We start from the raw sequence: 18,320 nt of genomic DNA on the forward strand, positions 1-18,320 counted from the left end.
CTATTGCATTCCCAATGCCCCTCCCCCAAGTCCCTCCTCCCTACCTTTTATCTTAGCCCGCTTGGCACACCCTCCTTATTCCTGAAGAAGGTCTTATGCCCGAAACGTCGATTCTCCTGCTCCTTGGATGCTGCCTGACCTGCTGCGCTTTTCCAGCAACACATTTTTCAGCTCTGATCTCCAGCATCTGCAGACCTCACTTTCTCCCGACAATTGGAGAAGGCCAAGATGGATCATCTGCTTTGACACTTTTGGCTGAAGATTCCTATAAATGTTTCGGCCTTATCTTTTACACTGATGTGTTGGGGTCTTATGTCATTGAGGATGGGGATATCTGTGCAGCCTCCTCCTTCAGGGAGTTGTTCAATCACTTTCTCCCGACAATTGGAGAAGGCCAAGATGGATCATCTGCTTTGACACTTTTGGCTGAAGATTCCTATAAATGTTTCGGCCTTATCTTTTACACTGATGTGTTGGGGTCTTATGTCATTGAGGATGGGGATATCTGTGCAGCCTCCTCCTTCAGGGAGTTGTTCAATTGTCCACCATCATTTACCACTGGATGTGGCAAGACTGCAGAGCACAGATCTGATCTGTTGGTTGTTGGATCACTTACCTCCATCTATCATTTGCTGCTTATCCTGTTTAGCATGCAAGTAGTTCTGTTTGTTGCTTCATGAGATTGATACCCCAATTTTAGGTATGCCTGGTGCTGCTCCTGGCATGCCTTTCTGCACTGTCCATTGAGAGGTTGCACTGGTTAGTGCAGATCTGAGTCATACAGTGACAGATAATCACAGGATCAGTAAAAAGGAAAATGTAACCATGCTCTAAAGCAATGCAGCATCAGAGTTAGATCTGTGAAAGCACAGTTCAGAAGGTAAAACAAGAAGTGGACTCTTATTTTCGACTGGAAGTCCCGAATCTTCTCTTCCCCTTATGTCATACCACCCCTTCCATATACCAATAGAGTTCTGGGAAAGAAATTGAATAACAGGAGACAAATACATCACAAAAAATGTTTGCATAAGCCAATCAGAAAATGAGAAAATGAAACATCCTCAATATTTGTCTGAAATTTTACAACAATAAGTTTAGGTGAGGAAAAGGACTGAGTTTGAGATACTGAATCAATATAGAATGGGGTTAAGCAGCTAACATTAGATATTTAAATAAAAACGCAGTAAATACTCAGCAGGTTTTGGATGATTTCTGATGGGATTTGGCTGTGGCACACATCCCAGAGATTGCAGCTTGGACTGTCAACAAATTAATTAAAGCAGTGCATATCCGTGTGGATCCAGCCATGTCGGAGGGTCAGCTGCCCTGTAGCCTTGGCAAGCTTTTAGAGCTGTTGCTACTAAGAATGCTGGGAGTAGGGCAGGTTCATGTTAAGGGGCAATGAGAAATGATTTTAATTTGCTGGGACAAGGCAAGGGTAGACTGACCGGTAACATAAGGGGGACTGCCATCACTGCAGGAATGACCCTATGGGATTTGAGTCCTCAGGGAAGAAAGATTATCCGCTCACCCAGAAAATACTGGGAAGCAAAACTCACCGAGTAAACCCCCTAAAGGAAGGTCAGTCTGATGCCAATAAAATACCAGCATGATTAAAAACTGCCATTTAGGCAGCTCGGATGTTCAGTGGTTAGCACTGTGGCCTCACAGCACCCAGGGCCTGGTTTTGAATGCAACTCTGCATGATTGTCTGTGCAGAGTTTGCACGTTCTCCCTGTGTCTCTGTGGGTTTCCTGGGTGCTCTGGTTCCCTCTCACAGTCCAAAGGTGTGCAAGTTAGATGGATTGGCCATGCTGAATTGCTCCATAGTGTACAGGGATGTTCAGACTTGGTGGGTTAATCATTCAATGTATGGTTTTGGGGATAGGGTGTCTGGGTGGGATGCTCTTTGGAAGGTTGGTGCCGACTCGATTGCCTTAATGGCCTTTTTCTGCACTGTAGGGAGTTTATGATTCTAACTGGTGAGTGAAATCAGGTTAGTTGGCCACTAGTTGGTGGATTGCAGTCACTCCCACATTTCAAAATATCCTGTGATGATGAGGACAAGGATTTTCTCCTGATGCTTTCTGCTGTCACATTACCGGTCCTCCTGCCTGCCAACCCATTTTCAGAAGCCTGGTAAATACCCTGCCAATGCTCCAGGTCGATGAGCTCTCTCCAGAATTAGTTCCAGTTCAACCTGAAATGTTGATCTGGGTGTTCCAGTAGGTGTCAGGATTCCAAAGTTGGGCCCATAAAACTGCCTCAAGCTTGTCTATGTCATCAATGAGCAATTTCTGTAAAGCATTCCTTTATGGGATGTCAGTGTTGCTGACATGGCCAGAATGTAATACCCATCTGATGTATAAACAGCTATAATACTTTTAGATCAAGCAATAGTGTCGAAGTGGTGATATAATACAAAGTCAGCATGGTGTTAGAAATACTAACAGAAAATTCTTGGCCCTGTGAAGATGGATTTGCAATTTGTAGGTTTGGAAAAATCGTGGAATTTACATCCAGACAGCAAGCAGATAATTATGACAATTAAGGATCCAATTTGGGGTATTTTTCTGCTGTGTAATGGCTGCAAACTCAATCAAGGTAGCTACCTAGCAGCAAGCCTGGATACCATCCCAGTGACAAGGTCCCAGGAAAGATCAGATCCAAAACAATATTTTGGAGAGATTTCCCCTAAAGAGGACCATGATAAACTTCAAGAGGATATATACGACTAGTGCAATGTGTAAACTTGTGACTAATGGAATTTAATGCTGAGACATGTGCGAAGTGGGGGAAAGTGAGGACTGCAGATGCTGGAGATCAGAGTCAAAAAGTGCGGCGCTGGAAAAGCACAGCCGGTCAGGCTGTTGAATGAAGATGAAGAGCTTATGCACGAAATGTCGACTCTCTTGCTCCTCGGGTGCTGCCCGACCGGCTGTGCTTTTCCAGCGCCACACTTTTTGATATGTGAAAACTGGTCCTTTTTGAAATGATAAATGAGAAGAGGCAATATAGAATAAAAAATTTCATTCTGTGAGTTCATTACCCATCAAAAGAAATCAAGTAGTAATGTTTTATAAGTAGTGAATTGTTGAATATAGAAATGATTGGGATCATGGAGAAGATTTGACATCTAAGAAAGCCAGGATAAATGCAGAAAGAGTGAAAAAGTAAAGTTAAAAGAATGTTAAGAGAAAATCAGAGACAGGACATGATTGTCTTTATGTCTGTGAAATTTAAGATCTAAATGATATTCGTTTTCTATTTGGCAACATTTTTGAGTCACATTGCTGTATTATAAATATCAGACATTGTCAATCTTTTAGTGTCAGGCACTTGAGTGATTTTAAGTGAACATTTCAAATGACCTATTTTGGGGCTTCCAAAAAGAGCAACAATGTGCATTCCTTGTTTTTTAAACAAGAGACCATATGTTTTGAAATCATATCAATTGTAGTGACATGTGATTACTACAAAATGTTTTACATACAATTTGATGAATTACAGAATTATAGAGAAGTCTTTGTTGAATGTTGTTGGCGCAAGGTGATTAGGAAGGGGATCAATGGTTACGGAAGAAAGCAGAAGAATGGGGTTGAGAGACATATTGAAGCCATGATCGAATGATAGAGCAGACTTGATGGGCCAAACAAGTCTGCTGCTACATCTTATGGTGTTTTGATGTAAAGAGGAGATCCAGAAATTAATTGAAAGTACTATGTATAAACAGAAGTATCATCAGATGGTGACAGAATGGTGACAAGACTTCAGCTTAGCCTCCCAAAGATCTGTTTAAAAACATTGTCAGCTCTTGGGACAGAATTCTCAGTGGAGGATTTGATTTGATCAGTTTGTGCTGCGATATCGCCTCAGTAGATGACCACACCATACACAATATCTTCGTGAAGTGCACCCACACTATAAATTCACCTAAGTGGAGCAGTTTGATAACATGATTAATGATGCTACAAAGATCATAATCAAGCTGTCGGATCATGTGCTCTCTGAAAACGAGATGTTTGTTCTTGGACATGATGTTAGTTTTGCCATGCCTTCATCCCACATTAAACAGAAAGAGATATTTCTGAGTTTGAACTTCTCCATTCCCATCTAACTCACCACAATCCATCATTCAACGCATTGTGTCCGTGAAGGTGTACCTAACTAGTCTACCGCATGTATATTGCAGGATACCCAATGACTTGGCAAAGCATAACTGCACTGCCCTGCTTGAAAGCAAGTTATCAAAACAGTTGTTGAACTTGTGAAACAGTAACCAACTGCGTGGTGGTGTCAATGATGGGATACATCCTACGTATGTTGCTTGAAATTTAAAGAAGTGCAGAGCAAAGGAATTTACATCAAAAGCATACATGTTGATGATAATATCAGTGTGGTATGATTAAGTAATCAAATGTAGAAGAGCAGAAACTCTTCTGAAGATAATGAGCATCCAGATCAAATTACAAGTAAAACGTTCTTACAGAAAGTACCATGGACTCAAACTATATACTTTGTGGAACTTTGACTACCAATGCAAACAATTTGCACCCTGTCTCCATTTTCCCATTGTCTCCTTTAATGTAATGACACTTGATGATGATGAATGTATTGAACATAAATAATTGAAGCAAAGAAGCAAAGGGTGGGTGGGGGTGGAACATGCTAAATCCATAATGTTGAGTTCGAGTGTGTTAATTTGTAAAGACTGGCATGATGTTTGTCTACAGTAATCAAAGTTGAAATGCTGTGAGCCTATAAATTGACTAATGTGGTGTAACTGTGTTAATGTTAAAGGAGCTGAATGTTTGAAAACCTGTAACATGTTGCTCTAGATTAGAATAAATTTCTATTAGATAAGGTTAAAATTTTAGTTAAATTTGCATTGAACACATATGAGTTGATTGCTTGAAAACAGAGAAATCAGCAGGGATGAGATTATCTTGTTTGATGATGTGCTTTCTGGGCTGAAAAGCAGGGAATTCGCTATGAAAGATAATAAAAAATCATAATAAGGCAAGTTCAGCCGGTACAACAACTGATCAATTGCTGAGCCTTGGCAAGGCAAGTTTGGTCTATCTGGAGTCAATGCTTGTGGATAGTAAGCACTGATTGATCTATAAGGAACTGTGCCCCAACAGGATAGCTAGCTCAGTTCAGGATGAAGTAGGCTGGTCAACTAAATGGAGACCAGAAGGAGAGAACTGATCATTCCCTCTGTTATGATTATTGGACAAGCTCAAGCAGTTTTCCACACATGGACACCAGGTCCGGACAAAGTAGGTCTGGAGGCAAGAAGGTTAAACCTGATGACACTCTCTGCTTTGACTCTCAGACACATGAGTAAAGGTTTTATTGAGTACAAGTTTCTTTTTGAGTGCCAAATAAGCGTGTTTTGTGCAGACAATAATTTTGGAGTCTTGAGTTGCTGATACGTAGAGTAAACTTCTGAACTAAAAGGGGATAGGAATTTATTAAATTTATTATTTAATAGACTACACCAAGCATGCAACAAAACATAATGTGTTAAGCCTCACTGGTGTAAGAGATTGGAAATTCTATTCCCAGAGTTAACACAAAAGTTATAGATTTTATAAAAATGTACCTGTCTTTTCAATCATGTTGACAGAAAGCAAGGACCAGATTTCTGTGTTTAACATGGATTTCTAGTTCTATTACAAATAAATAGATTCTACCTACAGGCAAACAATTATGAACCACTGACTAGAATTCTACTAGTTAAAACTCTTATGAAACCCTTATAAAACTTCCCTGACACACACATGATACACAAAAAAGAAAAGGTGTTCTGGATGAAGGGAAATTCCGAGAAGGCAGTTCGAGGTTCCCTGTCCACAGGGTTCAGTGAGATGATCCTTTTTATTTCTTAGGACATGCTTCTCCTCGTACTTCCCCTGGTACCTTCACTTACTTTCAGGAGCCATATTGATTCATTTATAAAGTCTCTGTCCTATTAGTTAACAGCCACAGTTTGCAGCAGCTCATGAAAGTAAAAAATATGGCTTTTTTCAGGCTTGAGCTTTTTTTTTAATTGTAAGAGACAGCAACTTTGTCTCCAAAGTCTGATTCATACGCACAAACTGTTCAGCTACCTGGTTCATGGGGGAGAATCATCGTCAACTGGTCACTATTCCATTAACCAATCAGCTACTTGTTGCCAGCAGAATCTCCTTTTGTACACACCCCGGCTTCATCCCAAATACAGTCCTCACTCAATTACCTGAACAAATAGAAGTGTAATCAGAACTTACAATGAGTGTCAGGTAAGTTGATGTTAAAAGTGCAGTAATGCTTGGTTTTGAAACAGTCCTTTTCCCATAATCAAAACTGTAGAAAAATAAAAATATATAATCTTGTTAGAATCCTCACTTTTTCATGATTTTGGTTTGGAGTGGAAGATGAATGTGGATTTTGGGACACCTTATGGAAAAGGAAACCAAAAATACCAAACAAGCTTTTGCTTGTTTGTGTGGCCAGGCCTGGAGCTGAGATAAAATTATTACTACTTATACCTCAGTGAACTGAAAAGATAACCCTAATTAATGTTTCAGGAAAGCAACCAAGGAGTCCACATCTGTGCCTGTGAAACAATGCAGTGTGAAAATTATTTAAGTAATCTGGCCAGTTTCATTCTTTTCTTTTATTTATCTCTTAACTATGTTTGTTTGTCTGTCCAAATAAAACCAAAGAACTGTGGATGCTGGAAATCAGAAACAAAACAGCAATTGCTGGGAAAACTCAGCAGACCTGACAGCACCTGTGGACAGAAGGCAGAGTTAACATTTTGGGTCCAGTCACTGTTCTTTAGTGAACTTTCCCAGCAATTTGTAATTGTCTGAATGTCTTTTGTATGAATGGGGACTCAAAATGAAGGTTTAAGCATGGACATTAATTAGATAACCTTGTTTAATTTTTGTCTGCTAAAGTTATAGTGTATTTAATAAGTTGCCAGAACTTTTGTTTACGATACAAAGCCAGTGTCTGGATTTGCTTATTCATAAAGTGTGGGATTGGTTATTTAAAAGTCTGGTGAGGAACCATTGGGGTAATTGTTGAGGATCTTCAATGGTTTTAAAGTTACTATGTTGTGAATACAGAGGTAGAAAGGCTGATTTGTTTCGATTCTCTGCCTCCATATCGTAACAAACTTTACAGATGGCAGTGGAAAATACAAAATGAAGGAACAACTGAAGTGAACTCACGGTAAGGAAGACAGAACTTTCAAAGACTCATCACACCATTAGGGACATTGGTGGATCAGCAGAAAGCGGGGGAGCTGACCTAGAGATTGATGGCAGTGAGCAACAATAGCAGTAGCACATGCAGGAACATCTCCACATCTTGGCAGAAACCTGGAAATCATCTACCGTTTTTGGAAGCATTTCTGACAATTGAGGGATTACTTTAGAGCCAGGCGTGGGAAAGAGGAAGGAAAGTTTCACAAAATAGACAGCCCAGAGAAGGTTCACTGAGCTGACATCACATACAGGACCACTGTCCTATGAGAAGTAATTTGCAAAAGAAGCAAATGTGAGGTGAGAAAGAATCCCATCACTAAGTGAATAGTTAGGATCTGGAATGCACAGTCAGGAAGATTAGTGGAGGCAGGCTTAATCGAGGTATTGAAGAAAACATTGCACAGACTTACAGTGAAAATGTAGGAAAAGGCACCATCGTAACACTTATTTGGAGAACTAGTGCAGACACAGTGGGCCAAATAGGCTTCTTCTGCACTGTAACAATTCTGTGGTTCTGCATCATATTTGCATTTTTTGATGTTTAGAGTTATTTGACAGTGCTCATAGGAAGACAAAACGTGTTCTTTTGCTGTTCTTTCTTATGTTCTTTGATTCGTTACAATCACACTGTTCTGCTATGTTATGCAGAATGGCATGAAATCAATGGAATTACTGAGGATATGATCAATCTATTTGCTTGTGCAGAACAAGAATAATTTTATGCATTCATAAACCATTGTGTACTCTACCACTAGATGGTGCTCAGTAATCAATAGATTTTGAAAATTCAATTAAAATGGCGTTTTTTGTGATAGGGTGTATTTTGATATTAGTCTGGAGGTCAGTTGTCCCGACAGGAGTTTTAGTCTGCCTTTTTAAAAACATTTGGCTACCTTCCAGCACTCCAGAACTATTTCAGTTTTATTTTATAAGTGCCCATTGCACTCCCAAATGATGCAAACCAAGCTTAGTTTCCCTATCGCACAGTCCAGCAAAATACTTGAGGCAGCAAATTAAATAATGTGAAACAATCAAACAACCACTGCAAACTGAAGTACCTACTCCTATCTACCCATGTAGGTTTACTTTATTTACCCTTTCCTAATGAAAATGGCACAACTTAGATGCTACTCAATCAGCAGCATATTACATTGAGATTGTGAACACAAACAAAAAATAATTCTGCATGCACCAATCCATGTACTGTCAGTGGGTTCAAAGTGCCATGAGCACCCTCATTAAGTTTGTGATTTTTGAGACAATTTGTAGCTCAAGGTGAGGTTTAGGTTGTAAATTTGCTTCCTGAGCCAGAAGGTTTGTTTTCAGACATTTCGTCACCATACTAGGTAACATCATCAGTGAGCCTCCGGTGAAGTGCTAGTGTTATGTCCCACTTTCTATTTTATCACATAAATAGAAAGCGGGACATAACACCAGTGCTTTGTTGGAGGCTCATTGGTGATGTTACCTAGTGTGGTGACGAAACATCTGAAAATGAACCTTCCAGCTCAGCGAGCAAACTTACAACCTGAACTTCATTAAGTTGGTCAAGTCCTTTCCCAGCATCATGGAAGTACTGTACTGTATTATAAACATGTGTGAGTAACCTAAGAAATCAATTGTCCATGACCAGATTCAAAATGTGCAGGCACATGGGGCACCAGTGACTCTTGGTGTTTCCCTAGATTGTGAATGCTTTTCACACTCCAGTGCAGTGAAAACTATCATTATTAGCAAGAAGAACAAACCTGAGTGTAAATGGAAGGTAAGTTCATGTTGGAAGTATTTTTGTTCAAATTACGTTGGTGCGGGTTTTCTATGCAAAATCTCATCTCAAAGGCTGAAATTAATGCAGAGATTGGGGTTTTTGGTATGTGAGGATTGAAAACTAATGAACTGCAATGACCGGGGTAGATCCCCTTACGCAGGACTTAATTATTTTTGTATTCAAGGAGGTGCAAATAAAGTACTTATGAGAACTGTTTCAACAAAATCACTTTATCAGATCTGTTAGAAATAGCTCAGTGAAAAGCATTATACTGTATTCACTTCATGTCTTGCTGCATGCATATTCTTTCTGCTGCTAGAGATAGCATTTATATGATTCACAGTCTTTAGTTAAAAGCAAAAGGTGTAATCTTACAGGGGTCTGAGTGACATGGGATATGGCAAGAAGAGAATTGAATGGGAAACCCACTGAGGTCCATCTCACCAATGAGCACATCTTGTTCCATCTTTTATGCTATTAATAAGTGACATGGCAAGTTTCTCATTAGATAGTAGTGAGTTGTGATTGAAGGGGGATTATTGCTTGTCAAATATCTTGGTAAAGGCTAAACTCAGTTTATTAGTATTCAGCGTCCTATCTTACTATCCAAGCTAGATGTCAAGTAAACTGAGTCAGCGTCACTGATGAGCTTTTGATCCATGTTTGATGTTTGATAGGACAATAAAGGAACCAGTACACGCCGCAGTCACTCACAGACCCCTTCTATGTGTAATCTGCCATTATTTTATTGTCCGTTTACATTCTATGCAGACTGAGCTTTCTGGACACTCTAAACGAGTGATGGCATTCGAATCTTATCTCCAGGTTCCCACCTCATTGGGAAGGGCAGGCAGGATGATACATCAGTTCTGGCAAAGGAAGGAATTGTAATGAAAAGGAATCCTATGCAGGTAAGAAACGTTCACCAGCACTTTTGTTTTCTGGAAGCAATCACAGTGATGGTGAGGGAATCTGGAAAGACTGCTCACCAAGTGTCTCCCTCTTAACCAGTTGCTGCATCTGAGAGACTGCAGTGAAGTGAGTTTTCCAAAAGACATGAGGGCAGATCAGGGTAAAAATGTCTGAAGCAGTCAGCAGCAGAGCAATAGTCCCCTCAACATGGACTGAATGTGTCAAAGAATCCAGGACATCAGAAATGTGGGAAAGACTATTGGTGTAACACTTTCAAGTGTAAATTCTCATTCTGACTTTTCCAACATGCTCTGACACAGAACTCTTCAGGACAACATGCCTTGCAGATCCAGCCATTCCTCTCATTCTAAAAGCACCTCACATCCTCCATTCTATCAGTCAACACTCAGCCTGTTGGCCCTTGCCCTTTACCTCATGATCATCAACCAAGTGTTGTCCCTCTCTATTATTCACACATCCACATAATCGCAACACTCATGACTCTCTGCCATTTCACTTTTCAGGAGAACAAAATACATAACCTCTGGGCCAGGCAGAGATCCCTCAACGTTGACGGGGAGGTGGGGATGGGGTTGGGGGTGTTGGTGGAACTGCCCTCCTGACATCCGCATGCTCCACTGAGATGGGATCTTGTTCAGGAGGCTGCAGATATCAGCAGTGACCTGTCATGAAAGCCTGAGTGTCCTGAGGTGTCAGACATATTGAGAGAACTCAACCATTGCCAATAGATTGCATGGTCGAATGTTGCCTCCTTTCCACTGGATCTCAGTCTCCATCACCTCTATCCTCAGCAAGGACAAGGGCTTGAGGAAAAGGCAGTGGGATTTATCGAGGGTGTTTCTCCAGCTGCAGCTGTGATGTTGATGTTCAGTTTTGCTCATTCCTCACTAGTGATGGAAAGTGGAACTGAATAAGCAGGGCTGTCAGTGGGGAAGTGCAACTGAAGGTGAGTGAAGTGAAAGACAGGTTGGGACCTACTAAAAAATTGGCAATCATCTGTCAAGTAGCATTCTTTCAGAGAAGCTGTACTGTGGGCAGCTGCTCTTTACCTGCAGCAGTTTTTCAGTTTCACTCTTCAAAGTATTCCCACCTTGTTAATTTAACTGAAGGAGCATATCCCACTCTCCGTGTATCTTGGTGCCCTGGCAAATTATTGACAGACAGTAAGCAGGTCTCCCTGGTTGTTAAAGCCAGAATACACAAGGGCTCTTGTGATGCTGTGGTAACCTTTGAACCAAGAGGCCTAGGTTCAAGTCTCACTTTTTACAGAGGCGTACTTGTATTTTTGATCAGGTTGATAAGAAAATATATTTTAAAAGTCTATAAAGGTAAAACAACAGTCAAGTTATAAAATCTAAATTCCAGACCCAACATTAACTCACCAACTCACCTACAAACATGCCCCATGAAACCTGGAAGGGCACAAGATGATATTGGGACAGTGATTCAACATCATTTTTATGCGATTTAACTCACCACCACATATATTGAGAAGATCATGTATCTTAGTTTTAACATGAGTGATGTAAGTGGTAAAACTGCATCTGGAATCTTGGCCTGGATTTTCTGATGGCCAGGCAGTCATTGGAGCAGTGTAGACTAGAGTTGTGCATTGGCACCATTTGCAATCCCTTGGAATTACCCAGGAAATTGAATTATGAATTGCTCAGGAAATTGAGTTATCTGGCAGGCTATATCAGGTTCCCCTATATCTGGAACCCTCTGAAAGAGTCTGTTAAAGTCAGGGAATTTGAAGGGTTTGCCTCACTGTAACTAATAGTTACCCAGAATTATCAGATCGAATGGATCGGTTGGAGAAATAGTTAGAAGCAATGAGGAATTTGCAACAACAACAGTATGTGATAGATGGCAGTTATAGGAAGGGGGGAAAGTCTCAGATACAGTCACATAGATGGGTTAACTTCAGGAAAGGTAAGAGAAGTAGGCAGCTAGTGCAGGAGTCTTTTGTGGCTATACCCATTTCAAACAAGTATGATGTTTTGGAAAGTATAGGGGGCGGATGGATTCTCGGGGGAGCGTAGCACAAACAGCCAAGTTTCTGGTATTGAGACTGGCTCTAATGGAATGAGGGGTATGTCGGGTTCCAAGAGATCAATTATGTTAGGGGATTCTCTAGTCCGAGGTACAGACAGACGTTTCTGGGGCCAGCAGTGAAAAATCAGAATGGTGTGTTGCTTCCGTGGTGCCAGGATCAAGGACGTCTCAGAGAGAGTGCAGAATGTTCTCACGGGGGTGAGGGGCCATCAAGAGGTCATTGTCTATATTGGAACCAACGACATAGGAATGGAAAAGGTTGAGAATCTGAAGGGAGATTACAGAGAGTTAGAGGTCCTCGAGAGTAGTAATATCTGGATTACTTCAGTACTTCAAGCTAGTGAGGGCAGGTATAGGAGGATAGAGCAGATGAATATATGGCTGAGGTGCTGGTGTATGGGAGAAGGATTTACATTTTTGGATCATTGGAATCTCTTTTGGGGTAGAAGTGACCTGTGCAAGAAGGACGGATTGCACCTAAATTGGAAGGGGATTAATATACTGGCACGGAGATTTGTTGGAGCTGCTCGGGAGGATTTAAACTAGTAAGGTGGGGGGCCATGCCTCTCATCATATTGTACACCTCTATCAAGTCACGTCCCATTTTTCATTGTTCCAAGGAGAAAAGCCCTAGCTCTCTCAACTTTACTTTGTAAGACATCCCCTCCAGTTTAAGCAGCATCTTGGTAAATCTCCTCGGCACCCTCTTCGAAGCCTCAACGTCTTTCCAGTAATGAGGCGACTAGAACACAACACAATATTCTAAGTGTAGTCCCACCAGAGCTTTTTGGTGCTGCAGCATAACCTTGCGGCTCTTAAACTCAGTCTCAGGCTAATGAAAACATCATACATCTTAATAACCTTATCAACTTGGGTGACAACCTTGAGCGTCCTATGACATGGACCACACGACCTCTATGGTCCTCCACACTGCCACTAATCCTTATTTTAACCGTGCATTCTGCATTCAAATTCGACCTTCCGAAATGAGTCACTTCACACGTATCCCGGTTGAACTCCATCTGTCATGTACCAGCCCAGTTCTGCATCCTGTCAATGTCCAATTGCAACTTACAACAGCCCTCCACACCACACATAACTCCATTGTAAAACTTACTAAAGCACCCTTTCACTTTATCATCCAAGTCATTTTAAAAAATTACAAAGAACAGCAATCCCAGAACCGATTCCTGCAGAATGCCACTGGTCACCGAGCTCCAGGTTGAATACTTTCCATGTTCTACCACCATCGGTTTTCTACAGGCCAGACAATTCTGTATCCACACAGACAGATTTCCCCGTTTCCCTACATCCCACGCCTCCTTATTTTCTGAATGAGCCGATCTTAGAGTAATTCATCAATCACCTTGCTAAAATCCATATACATCACATCCACTGCTCTACCTTCATCAATGTGTTTGATCCCATCCTGAAAGAATTCAATAAGATGTGTGTGGCATGCCTTACCCCTCAAAAAGCCATGCTGACTATTTCTAATCAAACTATGATTTTCCAAGTAATCATAAATTCTGTCTCTCAGAATCCTTTCCAATACTTTACCCAAGACAGAAGTAAGACGGTTTGACCTGTATTTCGCAGGATTATCCCTATTGCCTTTCCTGAACAAGGGAATAACGTTTTCAACCCTGCAATCATCAAGCAATACTTCACTGGACAGTGGGGATGCAAAGATCATCGTCAAAGGCGCAGCAAACTCTTCCCTCACTTCCTCTGGTAACCTCGGGTGCTTCCAGTATGGTCCAGGGGACTTATCTATCCTTATTTTTGTACTTCAATCAGTCTGTACTTCACTTAACTTTGTCTACTCAGTCCCAGAGTTGCAGTTCTCGTTCATGGAAATTCAGCTTGATAACAAACAGTAAATGACAGAACAACTCCGGGGTACAGAGTATTCCAGTGCTATATTACAGACTGGATGTCCTTTACCGTAATGCAGGGAATATTATCGGACCGACTGATGTGAAAATGATGGCATAGAGAATTGGACATTTTTGCCAGCACATAGATGTGTTTGAGGGAGGTCAATATTCTGTAGTACAAGAACAATAGGCAGCACAGGAGTCAATGAGTGCAGTGAGGACGGAAGATATCTTGGAAGGGTATTCAAATGACGCCTTCTGGGTTGAGGTTAGGATCAAAACAGTGGCAGACACACTACTGGAGAGATATTATAGACACCCAGATAAAAGAAAATACAGGAGCAGATATATAATCAATACACTGATGTGTAAATACAATAATAGGATCATTGTATTCAGGTATTTCTATTCCAAACATTCATTCGGGCAGTGATAATTTTTAAAGAGGGGGCAGATGTCTTGATATTTATTCCAGAGAGCCTCTAATATCAACATGTAGCAGATACATCAGTAGGCGGTGCTGTGCCAGTTTTCACAGTGGGGAACAAAGCCAGTCAGGTGTTGCAAGCAGAATTGGGAGAACTTTGTCGGATTAGTGACCGTGACTCATGTACTTTAGCTTGTTAAAGAAAAGACCAAAAGAAAAATGTTTGAAAAATAAGAATAATTTGAATGCAGATTGTATTTAAAAAAAGACAGGATCTGGTCACAGGACAGTTACTTCTGGGTGAAACTGTAGCAGAACAACGTGGGGTTGGGGTGGTGGTGGTGGGGGGGGAGGGGGGTTGTCACATGCTCAATATGGAATTGATGAGAGTATCACCGCAACATGTTACAACGAGGAAGAAATTAAGGGAAACCAGCCCAGTGAAGCTTGGATGTCTACAAATATTCAAAATGGAATTAACAATGAAAGAGAAGCATAAAGGAGAAATAAAGTGAGCAGGTCAATAGAGGTCCCAGAAGAGTCGTTGACCATGTAGGGCAAAACTCAAGAAAGTAAGTAGAAGGTCAAAAAGCGGGGAGGGGGCTTGATAAAAGCATTAGTGGGCGATATTTTCAAGAATTCATGCATTTTATCGGTTTATTAAGGGTAAGAAGGTAACATAAGAAAGAATAGAGAGTATTAGGGATCAAGGATGCAATCTGTGCATAGAGCCAGATAATATGTCACACGTGTACTATATATTGGTCTTCAATTTGGAGAAATAGTTCCTGGATTCGCTGTCTGTTCCTGCCAGAGTGTCCTGAAGCAAATTGACACAGAAGCTGAGGAAGGATTGAAGGTTGAAGCAGGATAAAAAGTGGGAAAATCCCTCGACCTGGATGAATTGTGTGTTGAAGATGAGGGAGGAGGTTACAGGCACTTAAGCTTAGTATTGTTTATTGTTTTGTCTCTGGCCAAAAAGGTGGTGTGATCGAACAGGAATCGAACATCTAATATATGTTCAACTTCCACACAGAATGCTAGAAAAAATGCCATGGGATTAAAGACCACTAAATCTCACATCAGTGGGTGGGAACAATTGTAGAAAATTGTGAAGGTTTTTGAGGTTGAATCACTAAATATCTTTAAGGCTGAGATGGACAGATTTTTAAACAATAGTTATGTGGAAAATGCAGGAAAATGGAATGGAAGGTTATCAGAATATATATACGCGAACTGAAAGGAAAAGCAGACTCAGCGAGCGTATGGGTATGCTGTCGCCAATCTGTCTAATGGCAAACTTTTTGTAATAGCTTGTGTTCACTGGACAATCAACCTCTCTCCCTCCGGAGTGAGACACAGTTTGGAATGCAATCGATAGATTCAAGGAATTCATAAATGCAGTACTAATAGACAGAAAAGACCATGAAACTTGAAAGGGTTCAGAAAAAATTTACAAGGATGCTGCCAGAGTTGGAGGATGAGAGGCTGAACAGGCTGGGGCTGTTTTCCCTGGAGCGTTGTAGGCTGAGGGGTAACCTTATAGAGGTTTACAAAATTATGAGGGACGTGATGTTCAGAGCAGTGAACTTATAAAATGCTTTTAATGCAATGAAACATTCCACATACTTCACAGGAGCACTACAAGACAAAATATGACACTGAGCATGTATGTAGGTAATATGTGAGATGATCAAAGGCTGGGTCAAAGATAGCTTTTATGGAGTATCTTAAAGGAGGTCAGCAAGGTAGAAAGGCAGAGACATGTAAGGAGGGAATTCCAGAACTTAGGGCTACTCAGTTAACAATGGATGGATGATTAAAATTGGAGATCCTCCTGGCCAAATCAGATGAGAACAGATCCAACAAGTGATCAAGTTCAGATGATTTAACATAGAATTTTAAGATCTGTGTTCCAGTTGTGGATTCACAGGAAGGAAGATCATCAATGAATTTCCAATGCTCTGGATTAGGCCAGAATTTTCAACGTGATAGAGAATTCACTGATATAAATATATGTTTTATCTGCATCATGCAGGAGCAGGAACAGAAAAAAAACAGAATTTCAAAGTTAAAACTACTGAGCCAGGAATGGGATTTTGGAGATCAGAATATTTCTGGTTGGGTGAGATTATGCTAGGCATCTCTTTATACTTGTGCTGAGATGTCTTCAGGGAAAGTTTTAGATGGGTGAAGTACAAGTGTGAGCAACCTCCATGTATGTTTGTATCCATTTCACCCAAACCAGTGCAGTTATCTACCAGGGATACAATGCATCAGTATGTCAGCTGGCAAACCTTTGGAAAGCAGACATCTATCTTTCACTTCCAAATGTCCCTTGCATATGGTAAAGATGCACAAAATGTTAGCTTCGAATTGATTGGTTAGGGATTGAGGGGCTAGTTCTCAAGTGGCACCTGGAACCCACTAAGTTGAACTCTGTGTTACTTTCAGCATCAACGTGAAGGAATGTAGAAGCTGGGAATAAGTATCCCATTATTTCAGGGGCAAAATTTGTGCCATGACATTTTGAGGAGAACGTTCCTGCATGAATTACAGATTTGGCAGCTATTACCACCGATTAGTTGAACCGAAGGATCTGTTTCTGTGCGGTCTGGCACTATGACTCGATATGAGACATCTGCACAAAAAGAGATATTTTGTTCATTTAGCAATGTGAAAATGATTACAAAGTGAAAACATAAGAGATAATAAAGGTTTTTGGTGATAAAAGGGTAGTCAAAAGTTGAGCTCGGACAGCTATAAAAATGTCAGAAGTAAACTTGTAGTGGAGTGTCAAGGGAAAGCAAAGATGCAGAACCAGTTCTATACCTTAGTTTTCACATCAGAAGTTGATATTACAATTTTACAGAATATTGAATGGACTCACAACTCTTAACATTCGCCTGTACCTGTTTTTGTTTTTTCCACTGTTTACCTATTATTTACTTATCTATGCTATTTAACTCTCCGATCTGCCTGTATTGCTCGCAAGACAAAGCTTTTCACTGTGCCTCAGTACACATGACAATAAATTCAATTCAATTCAATTGAGAGGTAAGAATAAAACAGTTAGAAAATATTAATATTCAAAGTGAAATTATGTTCAGGAAGTCCCTCAAACTTGATGCAGCTGAAGGAGAAAGTGAGGACTGCAGATACTGGAGATCAGAGTCAAAACGTGTGGTGCTGGAAAAGCACACCCAGTCAGGCAGCACAGCTCTTAAGCTCTTCATCAGGAATGACTCTCCTGCTCCTCAGATGCTGCCTGACTGGCTGTGCTTTCCCAGCACCACACTTAATGCAGCTGAACCCTAATCTCTTAAAATCTAAAATCTTAAGCCGGGAAAGAAATTTCAGAGGTTCTGACTGCATTTCTTCTGTAAACTCCCAGGATCAAATTTGAGCAGACACCATCACCAGAGTTACAAGGGCAGGTAAGTGGCTCACTTCCGGATTTGTCAAAATTTGTGCATCATTGTGTGGTACAATATTCACACTAACCAAATTCAATGCTAATTGGTACTCATGAGCTGTATCACAGATTTCCAACAACAACAGAAAATGCTAGAGAAACGCAGCAGGCCTGGCAATGTCTGTGGAGAGAGAAACAAAATGAATGCTTTAAATCGAGTGTGACTCTTTAGTTCTGAAGTTCTGAATGGTGAGGGCTGTTTGCGTGTGGGGAAGGGGAGTGGTGAATGTTGGGGAAAGATGCCTTAAGGTGTTCTTCTCCATGGAGAACTAGCCATTTGGATACAGAACTGGCTCAAAGATAGAAGACAGATGGTGGTGGTGGAGGGTTGTTTTTCAGACTGGAGGCCTGTGACCAGTGGAGTGCCACAAGGATCGGTGCTGGGCCCTCTACTTTTTGTCATTTACATAAATGATTTGGACGCGAGCATAAGAGGTACAGTTAGTAAGTTTGCAGATGACACCAAAATTGGAGGTGTAGTGGACAACCAAGAGGGTTACCTCAGATTACAACAGGATCT

General features: G+C 40.9%; 1 protein-coding gene across 1 annotated transcript in view; it reads left to right on the forward strand.

Moving 5' to 3' along the window:
• Window positions 1-18,320, forward strand: part of LOC122549515 — a 109,245-nt gene that overhangs the window by 77,511 nt on the left and 13,414 nt on the right. Inside the window, exon 4 of the mRNA XM_043689374.1 lies at window positions 9,856-9,941. Within this exon, the coding sequence (XP_043545309.1) occupies window positions 9,856-9,941 (86 nt within the window). The remainder of the gene's footprint in view (window positions 1-9,855; window positions 9,942-18,320) is intronic.

This window comes from Chiloscyllium plagiosum, chromosome 4 (assembly GCF_004010195.1).
Source record: "Chiloscyllium plagiosum isolate BGI_BamShark_2017 chromosome 4, ASM401019v2, whole genome shotgun sequence".
NCBI lineage: Eukaryota > Metazoa > Chordata > Chondrichthyes > Orectolobiformes > Hemiscylliidae > Chiloscyllium > Chiloscyllium plagiosum.